At 38.3% G+C, this 13,899-nt stretch overlaps 1 protein-coding gene across 8 annotated transcripts in view; it reads left to right on the top strand.

Annotated features, from left to right (window-relative positions):
* KLHL32 (kelch like family member 32) overlaps window positions 1–13,899 on the top strand; it is a 215,165-nt gene that overhangs the window by 135,424 nt on the left and 65,842 nt on the right. For 6 of the 8 annotated variants that reach the window (XR_003999544.1, XM_030555980.1, XM_030555978.1 and 3 more), the window contains one exon: window positions 11,368–11,583. The exons of 1 other annotated variant lie outside the window; for it this stretch is intronic. Coding sequence is in view for 5 of the 7 variants with exons in the window: in XM_030555980.1 (XP_030411840.1) it covers window positions 11,368–11,583 (216 nt within the window). In the remaining 2 variants the exon portion in view is untranslated. Of the gene's footprint in view, window positions 1–11,367; window positions 11,584–13,899 lie in introns of those variants that run through there. One more of the 8 variants, XM_030555983.1, reaches the window with a different exon arrangement.

A 13,899-nucleotide genomic window follows, 5' to 3' on the forward strand; every position in this document is an offset into this window, starting at 1 on the left:
TCTTCAGTTTTTTATTTCCAAGAAGGGGAAAAAAATCTAATAAATAAATACTTCTAATCATATTTTTAAGACACAATTTCTGCAAAAACAACTGAAATTTTAAGTTTTGCATGTAAATTGCCAATGAGTACTAGGGCCTTTGCTGCGCTGTTAACTGAAAAGCTGCAAAATAAGACATAAGCAGCTGAAAAATCATTTCAGAGCATGTGGCACATTTTAAAACTGATCTTAATAAGTCCCCATGCTCATTTGTAACATCTCAGATTCATTTTGCCCTCTCTGTCAGGCACAGGCACTCCTACTGTGCCTCACAGAGGAGCAAAATTCCCCAGACATTCTGCACCTCAGTTGTGGTTATATTCTACAAAGTGACTGAAAATATGGTTTTATAGCATTCCATATTTATTGACTCTTCAGAGGCTTCTATCAAAATTCTTTATTTTATAGGTGGTAAATGTGTTTTTTTTCTAACTGCCAACCTGTAAAGTCAGCTTGGGATCTGAAAGTCAAAATTTGTTCTCTCTGGCTCTGACACTAGTAATAAAGATGCTGTAACTGGCAGTCAGCTAACAAAATTGTTGATGCTAAATGTGCCAAAATAGGATTCAGCTCTCTCCCATCACTGTATTGGCTCTGCCAGGCAATAGGAGTAAAAAATAGTAAAAAAAACAACAACAAAAAAACAAACTTATTTAAGGCCCATAAATAATACTTGCCAGGGTAAAGAGTAGGGACCAAATCATCCCACATGCTGTATCCTCAGAGAAGTGGGAGACTCTCCAAGTTTTGTAAAATCTTTAAGGTCTTTAAACCTCCAGAAACACTCTCTTTGGGTTTAGGGATTTCCAGAGTCTGGGACTGTGAGTGTGAGAAGGGGCGGGCAATGGAAGAGTTGGCCTCTGCTATAGCACTCACTTTGTTCCCACAGGATTTTCCTTGTGCAAAGTAATGCTAACATTGTCTCTGTTATGTGAAACTTCCCAGCTGAGGAGGTTTTGTGCCAGCCACGTGGGATTCCCAGGACAGCCCAACTCACGTTGAAATTAAAGAAATGTAAACAGGAATTGAAAACACTGCATAAATGTCTTGTGGCTGCTTTAACATTGCTGTACAAACTTTGTTTTTCTATTATGTGATGTGCTAAAATGTTGAACTGTGCCATCTTAATGTTGCATTCCTATTATTTTTCTAAAATAGGAATATGTAATGTACAACAAAAATGAAAGGATATCTCTGTAGTCATGATCGTTTAAAAGGTCAGACACCTTCATCTTGAAAATTTACACACCTATTTGTTGTTACAAGTAACCACGGACATATTATTATATCTGAGAGAGATTTCTCTTTTTTTTTTTTTTGTCAGTTGGTTTATGTTGTACATTTGGTGGCACTTTGTGTATAGTCAGTTTCACTGTTTTGGTGGTCAGTTACATTTTCAGTCTTATGGACTAAGATGATAACATCACTTTCATAACCTGTCCTTGTGGAGATCACAGACCCTCTTTTCCCCCTGCTCTGAAAGAGAACATTTGCTAGCAACAGCTGCAACAAAGCTGAAACTGAAAAGGCAGCAGACACTGTGTGAAAGAAAATAGAGAAGGAGGGAAATGAGTGGGCCTGAGCCTGTTTGATGTTGCTGATCTTGGGCCTAACTCAGAACATCCTTCAGAACATCAGCAGGGATTCAGATCAACTTAACACTTTTAAAAAATAGGAATTAAAAAACCTCGGTTATGCTATGGAAAGCATGTTCTAAATTTAATAAATAGAATTTTGTAAAATTAGTCAATTAAAAGAAAATAGTGGGATAGTGCCCCTTAAGTCTACAAGGATATGTGTCTACATTCAGCCACTGATCAGTTACCATTCGTCTACTCTGATTCTGCAAATATTACTTCCATGCATCAGTGGACTACTCCGATGCTCAATATGAGCAAGAATTTCAGAATGAGGCCTAAAGCCCTAATCTTATAAAGATTTATGCATATACATAAGTTTAAGTTCATAAGTACTAGCATGGATTTCAAGCTTGATTGGTCTCATTAAAGTTAAGCACTTGAGTGGGATCAGAGCCTTAGTTGTTAATAATGCACTGTGTGTGAAATGGCAGAATTTGGCTCCTCTTCTGTAATTATTTTATTTTAAAAGGATAAACTATCCACTAGATTTCTCACTGTAGTACAGTATCTAATGTATTTTTGCCTCGTTACAGATTTCTCGTTGTTTTAAATAGTTTTTGTTATTTCTATTTTGACTTATACCAGAATTAAATTTAAACATTCATCTACATTTTATTTATTTATTTTATTTTATTTTATTTTACTTAACATTTATATTACTATAGCACCCAGATGCCCCAATCAAGATCAAGAATCCATTGTGCTAGGTGCTGTTCAGAGAATTACAAAGACAGAGCCCCTGCCCCTAAGGGTTTACACTCTTAGAAGGCATGTTTTTGCTTTCAGGCATTGGTTGTCATCTCATTTTGCAGAGGGGAAATAATACAAAGCTATCTGTTTCTGTGGCACCAATGTGGGTAGTCATATAATACCTTGATTAATAACTGTGTTGTAATCCAAATAGGAAGCAGGTGGAGTCACAACTGGGTATGATGCCTTGGATATTAATGGCTTGGCTCAGCAATGGAATTTCTAAAGCTGTATACACTTTTTCTGTAATTATGCATTCATTAAAAGATTTTATACCCAACAGAATAAAGTAAATATTTTTTGATCTCTGTAGTGTGCTCCCAGACTGTAGATTTGCACAGCAGGGTCTTGATAATCTGAATAAATTGTATTTCCCCAAGGAGTTTATCTTTCAAATAAGGTCATAAAGAAATGCAGTCTCTCCCCTTAGTTCTCCTTGTGATTTTTCTGCTATTTATAAAGCAGAGCACAGGACTAGAAGTATATTGTACTCTAGCGTGCACTTGGTTATGATTAACTCTAATTTATCAATCTATTACTTATATCCTTTTCTGTGGCTTGCACAATACAATTATTCTTAAAAGTATGAATTAAATAAAGATCGATTTGAAATAACTTGAAATAGAATATTTCTAAATGTTCTTTCTCCTTTTTGACTCTCTTCTGTATCCTCTATTAAAAGGCTGTTAATATCATGTAGTCTACTGTAAACGTTTAATATTGTCTTTCTATTAGGACATATTTGTCTGAAAAATTGATTTTTCTTATAGTCCCCCTAAACTTAAGATTTTAAATGTGAGCTCATTATTCAATTGTTTTGGCATCCAAACGGTTGATATTAATAACATAGAAGCCCCGTAAGATGCTTAACATGGAATGATGGGTTCACTCACTACTACAAAGAGCAGTTTGGAAACAAAACAAAACAAAACAAAACAAAAAACAAAAACAAAAAAAACCACCCTCTTCAGTAAAGTACAGTGAGCTGAATGCATAGGACCAGATACACAAGTTCATTTTGGAGGTAGACATTGACTAACATTTTGACTAATTTATTTAATGAGGTACATGTTCGGTATGGAATATACCAACCATTTATACTGTAACTCAGTAATAAGAACTATATACTCTTAGTCTGAATGTGGGTTAGCAAAGTAACATAGATCACATTAGCAAAACATTGGATCTCTTTCTTTCCCTGCCTCTCTTCTTTAATTCTTCATGTGCTCTCTTTTAGTTTGTTTTTCAGATCTCCATAAAAAGACATAACACATATAGCCTTTGTACAATGTACATTCTTTTTTACATAATTTATTTATGCCTGATGCTTTCAATTATGTGTTAAATACTTTTTTTATTAAAAATGTCATTTTAATGAATAGTACTAGAGGACAGTATTCTGTAATACAAATGTATAATATTTATTTTAAGAAATAAGTCTTTTAAACTTATGTAATTGCTATTTCAAAATAGTACTTGTCATTTAATTGTAAATCAAACAAAACCCATTGGAGGTGAATGCAATCAGAACTAGCTTATGCCTAATCCCAACAGAATTGAATGGGTAGCCCATTTCAGAGAATGCACACTTCATTGATTTGTTAATCTGAAGGTTTTCATCTAGTTAAGAATTTAGTTTGGAAATGTATTCAGAGGAAGCAGATGTATTGATTGTGATTCTATTTTACTATATATATTTGTGTGTGTGTGTGTGTGTGTATACACAGTGTGTGTGTGTGTATACACAGTGTGTGTGTGTACACACACACACAGATTCTGATACAAAAAATGAAACATTGGGAAGAGGCTTCTATATTCTGCCATAGTCATATGTTTGGTAAAGCTTTATCACTGATTGGGAGATGGATTATCTGACCCGTAATATACATCTCACAATCTCAGCATGACACTTTTGCCCTCAGTAGGATAGCAGTGTGCAATACCGGTATAATTTTGATTTGAGCAAATGATTGGTATGACAATTGGATGATTTTCTTTTGAGAGAGCTGATAAACCAGCTTCCATGGTTGTGAAGTTCAAACCTAAAAGCCAAATCTGACCTTCTGGAGTCAAAAGTGAGTATTTCTGTTTAGAGCAGGGGTTCTCAGACTGGGGGTCTGGACCCCTCAGGGGGTCACGAGGTTATTACATGGAGGGTCGCGAGCTGTCAGCCTCCACCTCAAACCCCTCTTTGCGTCCAGCATTTATAATGGTGTAAAAGGGGTCCCCAATACAAAAGCCTGAGAACCCCTGGTTTAGAGGCCCAATCTTTTTAAATATATTGATAGCCTTCTAAACTAGCAACCCCCCGGAAGGTGATTAATTTTAGCTTCTGTGTCAAGCTGACCTGTTCTGAGAAAGAGTCAGCATTCTGTTGAAACCAACAGTTAAAAATTAACAAAATATTCAGATCAGTATCTGCAAGTTGTTGAGCCCCTCAGTTTATGCTCAGTCTAGGGATGATGACTCTTGACTACAGCTGGTTCAAAATTTTCCATTGAAACTTTTTTCCCCTCCTCCCATGGAAAATGCCTTTTGGACAAAATGGAAATTTCACCACAAAAATTCAATTGCATTCTCAAATCCCCTGTCCCCAAACAAATTCCCACTGTGCTACCCTCCTCCTCTATTTCAGGGACTCTCTGCAACCCTCCCCCATACCCACCTTGCCAGCAGCTCTCTGTGAACCCCCATTGCTCCCTTGCCCCCACCATTCTTATTTCTTTTGTTTCTGTTTGGGAGAGAAGTCATACAGAGTGTCATCATTTTAAACTGTTTTGGAACTATGGGCTGAGATGGGAGTATTATTATGCTGGAAGGTGTTAATAGCTGCCATCAAACCGGTTCTTTGATCAGTAGATAGTTACAGAGCTGGTTGAAGGTTATGATTCTGCTTACCCAGATACAAGGGACTCTGTGTGTATCCTATTTTCCTCTTCCTATTTTCAGCAGAATTAATAAAGTTCTGCTTGTTGATTCCTACAACATTCCCTGAAATTTTGGAATTGATTGGCATTCAAAAATTATGTTTCAGATAGAGCAATACCATCAAGTTGAGTGCAAGGCCTTGCCCTTTTCAGCAAATAAATAATATCCTGACCCGCATTACTCATGACATCTAAGGTCCAGAAGGCTGTACCTTCTGCACCTGGGGTTTATTTCAAAACTCATTGAAATCAGTAGGAGACTTTCCATTGATTCTATTGTGTGTTTGATCAGGCTCACCTTTCTTTGGTAGACAGTTAATCTTCAGGTCACAAGGCTTTGATCTTATTCTCCTTATTGCTGACCTCCAAAAATGAAGTTATCCATTACAGAAGAACTCAGTTTATTTAAGTTCATGTCTCTTAAATTTCTTTTTGGATGATTGACATTCCGTCACTCAGGGAAGACCGCATTCCAGTGGCTCAGAACATCCCTTCCTGTAGCAAAGTCGACTAAACAAGGTTGCAAGTGCAAACTCTGTGAAGTTCAGTTTGACATACATTGCTTGCACCCTTGTCTCAATGCCTGGAGATGCCAATCTCGCAGACAAGGTGGAGCAGGGCCTACAGTACTATCTGTGATCTGCAGAGATGCATTTCCCAGAGCTGGCACATATAGCAAATGTGTCTCACATAGAATCCAGGTTCTTAAGCCCCATCAGCCTAGACACCTCCTGTACCAAATTGCCATTGGCTCCCCAGCTGTGGCTGTATAATCTTACTCCTCTCCCTTTTAAGTCAACTACCATGGTAAGAGGTGACCATATAAAAACCTAGAAAGTAGAAACCATGGGGAGGGGTAGCTCAGTGGTTTGAGCATTGACCTGCGAAACCCAGAGTTCATTCTTTGAGGGGACCACTTAGGGATCTGGGGCAAAAATCAGTACTTGGTCCTGCTAGTGAAGGCAGGGGGCTGGACTCAATGATCTTTCAAGGTCCCTTCCAGTTCTAGGAGATAATAGAGATATCCTATTTTTTTTTCTGTTGGATAATTCATATGCTTGAAATTCATCACATATGTAAGTGGTTGCAGGATCAGGGCTTAAATCCCAGCCTTCTTTGACTGGCCTGGGCCAATTGACCCAGGATATGTCTACACTGCAATTAAAAACTGGTGGCTGGCCTGTGCCAGGTTACTCAGACACAGGCTGCGGGGCTTTTTAATTGCAGAGTAGACCTTCGGACTTGGGTTGGAGCTCGGGCTTTAGGATCCTGCTAGATAAGAGGGTCCCAGAGCTCAGGCTGCAGCCGAGGCCCAGACATCTACACTGCAGTTAAATACCCCCTCAGTCCAAGCCCTGTGAGCCGGAGTCACCTGACACAGGCTAGTCACCGTTATTTAATTGCCTTGTAGACATACCCCTCTCCATACCCCATCAGACTCATGGGGCTGTGGGGCAAAAAAATAGCAGTGTAGACCTTGTGAGGTCTCAGAGTCTGGGTTCCAGCCCAAACCCAGATGTCTACTCTGCAATTTTTAGTCCTGTTAGCCAGTATTTTATTGCAGTGTAGACATGCTCTTTGTTATGTTGCCAGCTCTCTCAATTTTAGCACAACTTTTGTGCTATTTAGCATTTTCTTTAAGCCCCTGCTCCTGAAGTCATCTGATTATTTGAGCATCTCAGCTTTCATTTAAAAAGCAAAAGTAATTTTTAACCCTCTATGATTGCAGGCAAAAGCTTGTAAATGTTAACCCTCCATGCTCAAAACCAGAAAGCAAATAAAAACAACCCCAGATGTTGGTGGTTGTTTTTTTTTAAATTTCATGATTTTGGGAAACTGGCTTATGATTTCTGAATGTGTAGGCTTGTCAATACTGTCTTTGGAATATAAGTTTTCTTTCTATTCATCTCCAGATTTTAAAGAAAACCAAGAATGACTAAATATTTGCAAGATATTTATATACATACAGGTCATTTTAAAAAAAATAAATGGAAACAGAACTCCTAGTACTCACTGTAGGTCAGCAATTGCCAGCAGTTGGTATCTGAGAAAGCACAACCTTTCCCTATGCCTAGAATAGGGAATAGCTGCCAGACCTGAGATGCCAGACCTGAAATACCACACTGTGATAACATGCTAGCAAATATGGATATTTTCAGTGGTGACTACTGTAGTTTCTAAAATGTTTTTGTCAGTTGTTTATTAATTAGCAATCAAATAACATTCTATAAATCTGTCAAAATGAAATTTATATCAAGATTAATTTTTTTTAAAATTACATTAAAAATCCAAATTTTTAATTAATAGAATTTTTTTTACTGTAAAATCCAGAGATTTTCTATAATGCCATAGTCTATTTGTAATGAGTATATGAGTTGACTTGGGGAGCAGGAGTGCAAAAAATTGTCAACCCTTGCCCTGTTTCCCCATGATTGTGAGCAAAATCATTTCATGTAGGAAACAAGAAATGCCAGGAGTTTCAGCTTGCAGAATTCCTGTCCTAGTCTACTGTAGTGGGGGAGGATTTGTTCTCACCTCACCTGTCTCATTACGGAGAGGTGGGGCATCCTATGATCTACCAGAAAACCTGTGGCTCTTGAGACTAGATCAGGTGCTGAGTGCTTATTGTGAATATACATAAACCTCAGCTCCTGATTCTTTAAAAAATAAGGAAGAGATTCTGTATAGAATGTAGCATCTTAAATAGAATTTAATACACAGCCCCAAACTGGAAGATATGCTGTGTGGGGGGGGTCATGTTGCAATGGGAGCCCCACAAGGAATTTGGTTATCCTGGAGTAGCAGTTCTACCATCGATCAATAGGAAAACCATTGAATTCACTGACCAAGCAGACTTTATCCCATGGGTAGCACCCAGAATCTTCTGGAGATTCTCTTCTCCCTTTCCCATCTTCCTTCTGGTTCACTCCATGTGCCAGCAGAGCAGCAAATAGACATTTACAAGATCTCTTGTCAGTTTCATTTGGCTCTGCCAGTCCATCCAGCAGAGCAGCCAAGTGTAATTCAGGTAATTTAGTCTTTTCCTCTTTTCTGCTCTCCTTCCTGTGCTAACTAAGCAGCAAAGTGAAACTGACAAGAATTCTTGTAATTTTCTCATAAGGACTGGCACAATGAGGGGGCTGATAGCAGGGAGCAGAGCAGTAAATTGTAGGAGAAAACCAGGGATAAGGGGTTGGGGGGGGGACAGGAACAAAGGGCAAGAACAGAGAAAAGCCGACAAAACTCTATGAATTTTATTTAGGGTCCTTTGTCACGCTGATGTCTCAAATAATATATATTTGTTCTTGCTGACCCTGCTCTATATAATATAACTTCTTGAGTTTCTGCTATGCTGTCCTGAGGAAGCTGAGGTGTATGGCCACACTGAGAATGAAGGAATCACCGTTTAACCCAAGGAGCTGTGGGCAAATCCCAGGATTCTAGGTTCCCTGTCTGGTCAGCATGATCCTTTGTGTTGCTTTCTAGCCTCCTCTTTCCCATGGCAGCATAGTTATTGAGGAGATATATACCATTGTCTCTCTTACATGATTAGTCCCTTCTGTGTGTGGAATAGATGTTTCTGGGGGGGGGAGTTAATGCTACAACAGACAGCATTAACTCCTATGTGGATTTCTGTCTGCATATCCACATGTTTTAGAGATGAGTGACCCTTGTAAAGCTCCCTGACTCTATCACTCTCCAAAACCCACGAAGAGCCAGCAACACACTGGTTTTTGTAGATGGCCTTTCTCAGAGTTGGGAAGGATACGGTGAAGTCTCTGCTCACTCTCCCTTGTCCCTAAGTGTTTATTCCAGGAGTTTGTCTTATTCTCCTCCACATTGTGTACTGGGCAGGACCATTTGAACCATTATTATTCAGAGATAGTCTGTATAGTTTTGATTCCCGTATTGCTCAGCTGATAAGAATAGGAATGGGAAGGAGAGTGAGAGAGTGTTATGATGATTGTGCTTACAAATTTTCCCTAATTGAGAGATTAACTGTCAAAAATCTGTACGTTTATAACGTCAGAATAACCTATAATAACAAATGTTGATGGAAATAATACTAGAAAACCAGACTGAGAAATTGGATGACTTTAAACTCAAAAGTCCATCTTGATATAATCCAAAAAATGTTGAAATTATGCTTGTTAAAAACAGATGATATAGAGCCGGAAGTTAATGAACCAAAATTGGTGTGTTGGATAGTGCGCCTATATTGGTGGACAAAATAATGAGGGGATGGGTTACTCCCCTTACCATACCCTTTGTAGCTTTTTAAAGACTGAGATTTTAGAGGTGAAGAAAGAACAGATGGAGGCTACTGGACCAAGCTTCACTGTCATGGCTGGCATCCCCAATACCTTCTGGGGTCCCAGACCTTCTTTGGCTTAATCTTGAGGGATGTCCTTACCAGCTCAGGCCAGAGAGAGTTGGTGATGTCATTTAGATCATTCTATCAACTCCAGCTGAATTCCAAACTGTACCTTGGATGAAATGGGATCAGTCTTTAACAACAGCAACAGCAGCTCCAGTTCATCTCAACTAACTTATTTTCTTTTCTTAAAAAGGGCAGTTTTGGATCTTAATGACAACAGGAACAACAGCAGCTTTAGCCCATCTCAGCCGGCTTCTTTTCTTTTCCCCAAAAGGACAGTTATTACCATCTTTAATGCGCTCTAAGAGACTGTGGAATGAGGGGTTTTTCCTTCTAAAAACTCTACCAAGCTGCCTTGTTTAATATTTTACATTTCAGATGCTTTAACTGTTTTTCCTTCTTTTCTGTATTGTTAATGAAAGGTTCAAAGGATTTTTAATGGTGTGTTTGCCATGTTCTGAGCACTCTGTACATCAAACCCCAGACCCAGTTTAACATTATTTAATGTTGGATAGTGACTAGATTCTGTTAGACCTTTACAGACCTTTTGGCTTATATATTCCATCTAAATTAATTACCACAAGTTCCACATATTCTGATTCTCATGATACATTGAGATGTGGTGTTGAGTTATTGTTTAAAAACTTTTGTTGCACTGCTGTTTACCTTTAATTGTCAGACATGTTTGCACTTCAGGCTACATTTTCTAAAGTCCCGCCTCCCTTTTTATGGGTGCAAAGTGTGCCTGCAAAATGGTACCTGCAATTGATTGTGGGTACAAATATTAACAGTCAGGTGACTAGTTACTTTGTTGTTTATTTTCTAGATTCTTTTACTTAGTTTGTGGTAGTGCCCAGTACTAGGTGCTCTCCTAACATAGATGAAAACATGACCTTGATCTTGAAAAGCGTGAGATCTAAAATGATGTAAATTTCCCAAATTGTAGAAATTGCAGCAATGTGCCAGGCTGAAAATGTGGGCCTTTAACTGGGGGATATGTTGATATCTGGATAGAAAGTACTTTTGCTTTTGTTTAGCTCAGCTTTTGTCAGTGTTCATTTTTCTGCTTCTAGAGGAAGAAGCGGCAAATCAGGATATTGTTGGTGCAGGAAGTGAAGGGAAATCTGTTTTAATTCACTGATATCTGAAATGGAAACATAATTTCAGCATAGAAAACAGAAGTCCTCAGTGAAACTAGAAATCCTATTTATGAAAGTGCTTGCAGTTCTCTTTTCAAGATAGATGAAATAATTAACAATAAATAATGAACAAACAATTGTTCTGTAACAAAGCTCTTTAATTAATGGAAATACATATTTTTAAAACCTATCTGAATTCTGCCAGCTCTTGTAATACACTATGAAACACATTGGCTTTTTTATTGGTCCACATACAAGTGCATGTCTTACAGTTTCTGTAGATGCATGCATAAATCAGGCAATTTCAACATGAATGATTTCTGAATACCCTCTGTTTTTCACAGTTGCCCCATTTGCACATGCAATTGCAGTATTTGCTCATGCTTTTTTCAAACGTGTCAGACCATGATTCTCAATCTAAAGTCACATTTCCCCCCATTTCTCTTTTACCTTTTTTTCTGAGACACATTTTTTGTTTTGCTTTACCCACCCAGGAATTAAATAGCTTTAATTACTTGGACCTGTATAAACTCGCTGACCTCTTTAACCTCGCTTTGCTGGAGAAGGCAGTGGTTGATTTCTTAGTTAAACACCTCTCTGAGCTGTTGAGGAGTCACCCGGAGGAAGTCCTGACTCTCCCATACTGTCTCCTTCGAGAGGTCCTGAAGAGCGACCGACTCACTTCCCTTAGCGAAGAGCAAATCTGGCAGGTAAGGAAATCAGTTAGTGTAATGTGTGACACTGTTTAAAACCAGGGAAAACTGTTGTGCTGGAGGCACTAAAATGATTAAAGGCTCAGGGAAACAATAAGGGGAAAACTTGATTTTGGTAATAATAATAATATATAATATAAATAATAATATAGGATCTGCTCTGTTCTAATACAATTAGTTAATTTGGAAGAAGACTTTTTGTTGGTTGACTTATGTGGCCTAGTATGTTAACAGGGGAAAAAATGACAATGTTGTGGCATAATACTGAATATGGTTTAATAGCTTTTAATGCTAAAGAAACAAACAGCCACATACCTATAATATGTTTTGCTACAAAAAAAAAAATCTGTGAAACAATCCCACTGTAAATCTGTGTAGCTCCAGAATATAATGGAAGTAAACATCTGTAATAGTCATTACAGGAACACTGTTGTTTGTTTCTTATTTGCTGTCATGTAGTATGGGAGAAAGGCAGGGCAAGGTAGGAAAAATTTGTTCAATATATCTGTTTTGGAGAATACTTTTTATCTTATAAAAAGGGAGGTACTTTTGGGCTAATGGACATGACAAGCAATCAGAAGACCTGAGTATTATTCATGGCTCTCTTAATAAGCTACTTATCTGCTGGGTGATGTTGGATAAATCACTTCATCGCTCTTTGCCTTGGTTTCCCCATCTGTGAAATGGGGGGTATGTACTTAACCTTACTTTTTAAGGTGTTTTGAGATCTGCAGATGAGCAGTGCTATGTAAGAACAAAGTTATTCAAACTACCAAGGCAGAGTGGAGATAAAGTTTAATCCTTTATTCTAGTTACTACCGTAGAGATTTATTTCTCAGATTTTGAGGGTAGAATATACAGTCTTTTCCAAAGCTGCTATTTCCATTAAAATTGAAATATAAACTTGGACTCCTGCCTACCCATCTTTGAGAGATCCCCTGGTGCTGTACTCCTTTATAAAGGGGATACTCTGGACTCCTAGCCCTCCTTGCCTTGCTCAATAAAGCAGTTTTGATGAGTGAGGTTGTGGGGGTATGGCCCATTTGCTTTCATTATCACTTCACTGCAAGATGAAAGTGCTTTGCAAAGTCCTTTGAGATATCTTAGATAAGAGAGATGCTGCAGAAAGCCAAGCTGCATTAAATAGCATGCTGGCACTGGTCAGTGTGATATGGCAGGTGTTCTCCCCATGTTTACCATTTCCAGTCTGGTAAGTGGGAGTTCTTAGATCTCTGGTACTGTGACCTTGGCCTTGCCCTGTGGGACAAATCTGGGAAAGATTTTCTCAATGGCTTCTGTGGCAGTAGGGTGGACACTCCATGTAGCAAATATGATAGTCTATGTCAGTGTTGCAGGTCACACTGCAGATACTGCTGTGTACAGCAATGATAATGTGCTTCTTTTTGAGTGACAACAAACTCTACCCTGTCCATTTAAGTATTATCATAATTGCCTCTCTAAAGGTTACTAATGCTGTTATGTAGAATGTTTTAAACTAGTTTTCTGCTGCAGGCAGAAAAAAGTATATTTTATTTCTGGTTCTCCAGAATGAATTAAAAGACACACATAATTATTTACCAATTTAAGCATTCAGCAGGCAATAAGAAACTGTTTTTTGCTTTATTTTAGTAAATAAATAATTCCCTCATAGTCAATCCAATAGAGGAAAATCAAATCAGACCAGCTATATTGCCTCAAGTGTAGTTAAGTTCATCATTTTTGCTAAGGTTATAGTGGTAATGCAATATACCATGGAAGAATCTAATATTCAGCCCAGGGTGAAGATTGGGTATGCCAGAGGATTAGTGTCAGGGTGCTTTATAGAAGTGAAACTTGATGGACAGGCTGGAGACAGATCTACAGAATCTCATTAAATTGCTGAATTGTTCATTACTGAGAACTCTCCCTGTAATAAAGTGCTCATTGACTTTGACAAATCCCTATCCCATGTCTTGCAGAAGAACAGCAGAGCAGGAGGTGTTGGGGAAGCAAGAGGAAATTGGCACAAAGTGGGGCAGATAATAGAAAAGCTGATGAGGGATACTACTATTTGATTAATGTATCCTACCTGTAACTAGTGTAGCATCCCAAAAACACACAGATGCACACACATTATAACAACATTGATTCAACATGTCCCCAAGGCAACTTCACCAGTGGACCTTACATGAAATTTCAACCACAAATTAAAGCTACCCTCCTAGGGCAGGGTCCTTGGAGAGAATCACAGTGTCCCCAGGGCACTACTTTCAGTGATGCAGCAAGGTTTAAATTCACAGCATTCACTGGGTGAATCAAGCCCAATGTACGTAA

The sequence above is a fragment of the Gopherus evgoodei genome, chromosome 3 (assembly GCF_007399415.2).
Source record: "Gopherus evgoodei ecotype Sinaloan lineage chromosome 3, rGopEvg1_v1.p, whole genome shotgun sequence".
NCBI classification, from domain to species: Eukaryota; Metazoa; Chordata; order Testudines; family Testudinidae; genus Gopherus; species Gopherus evgoodei.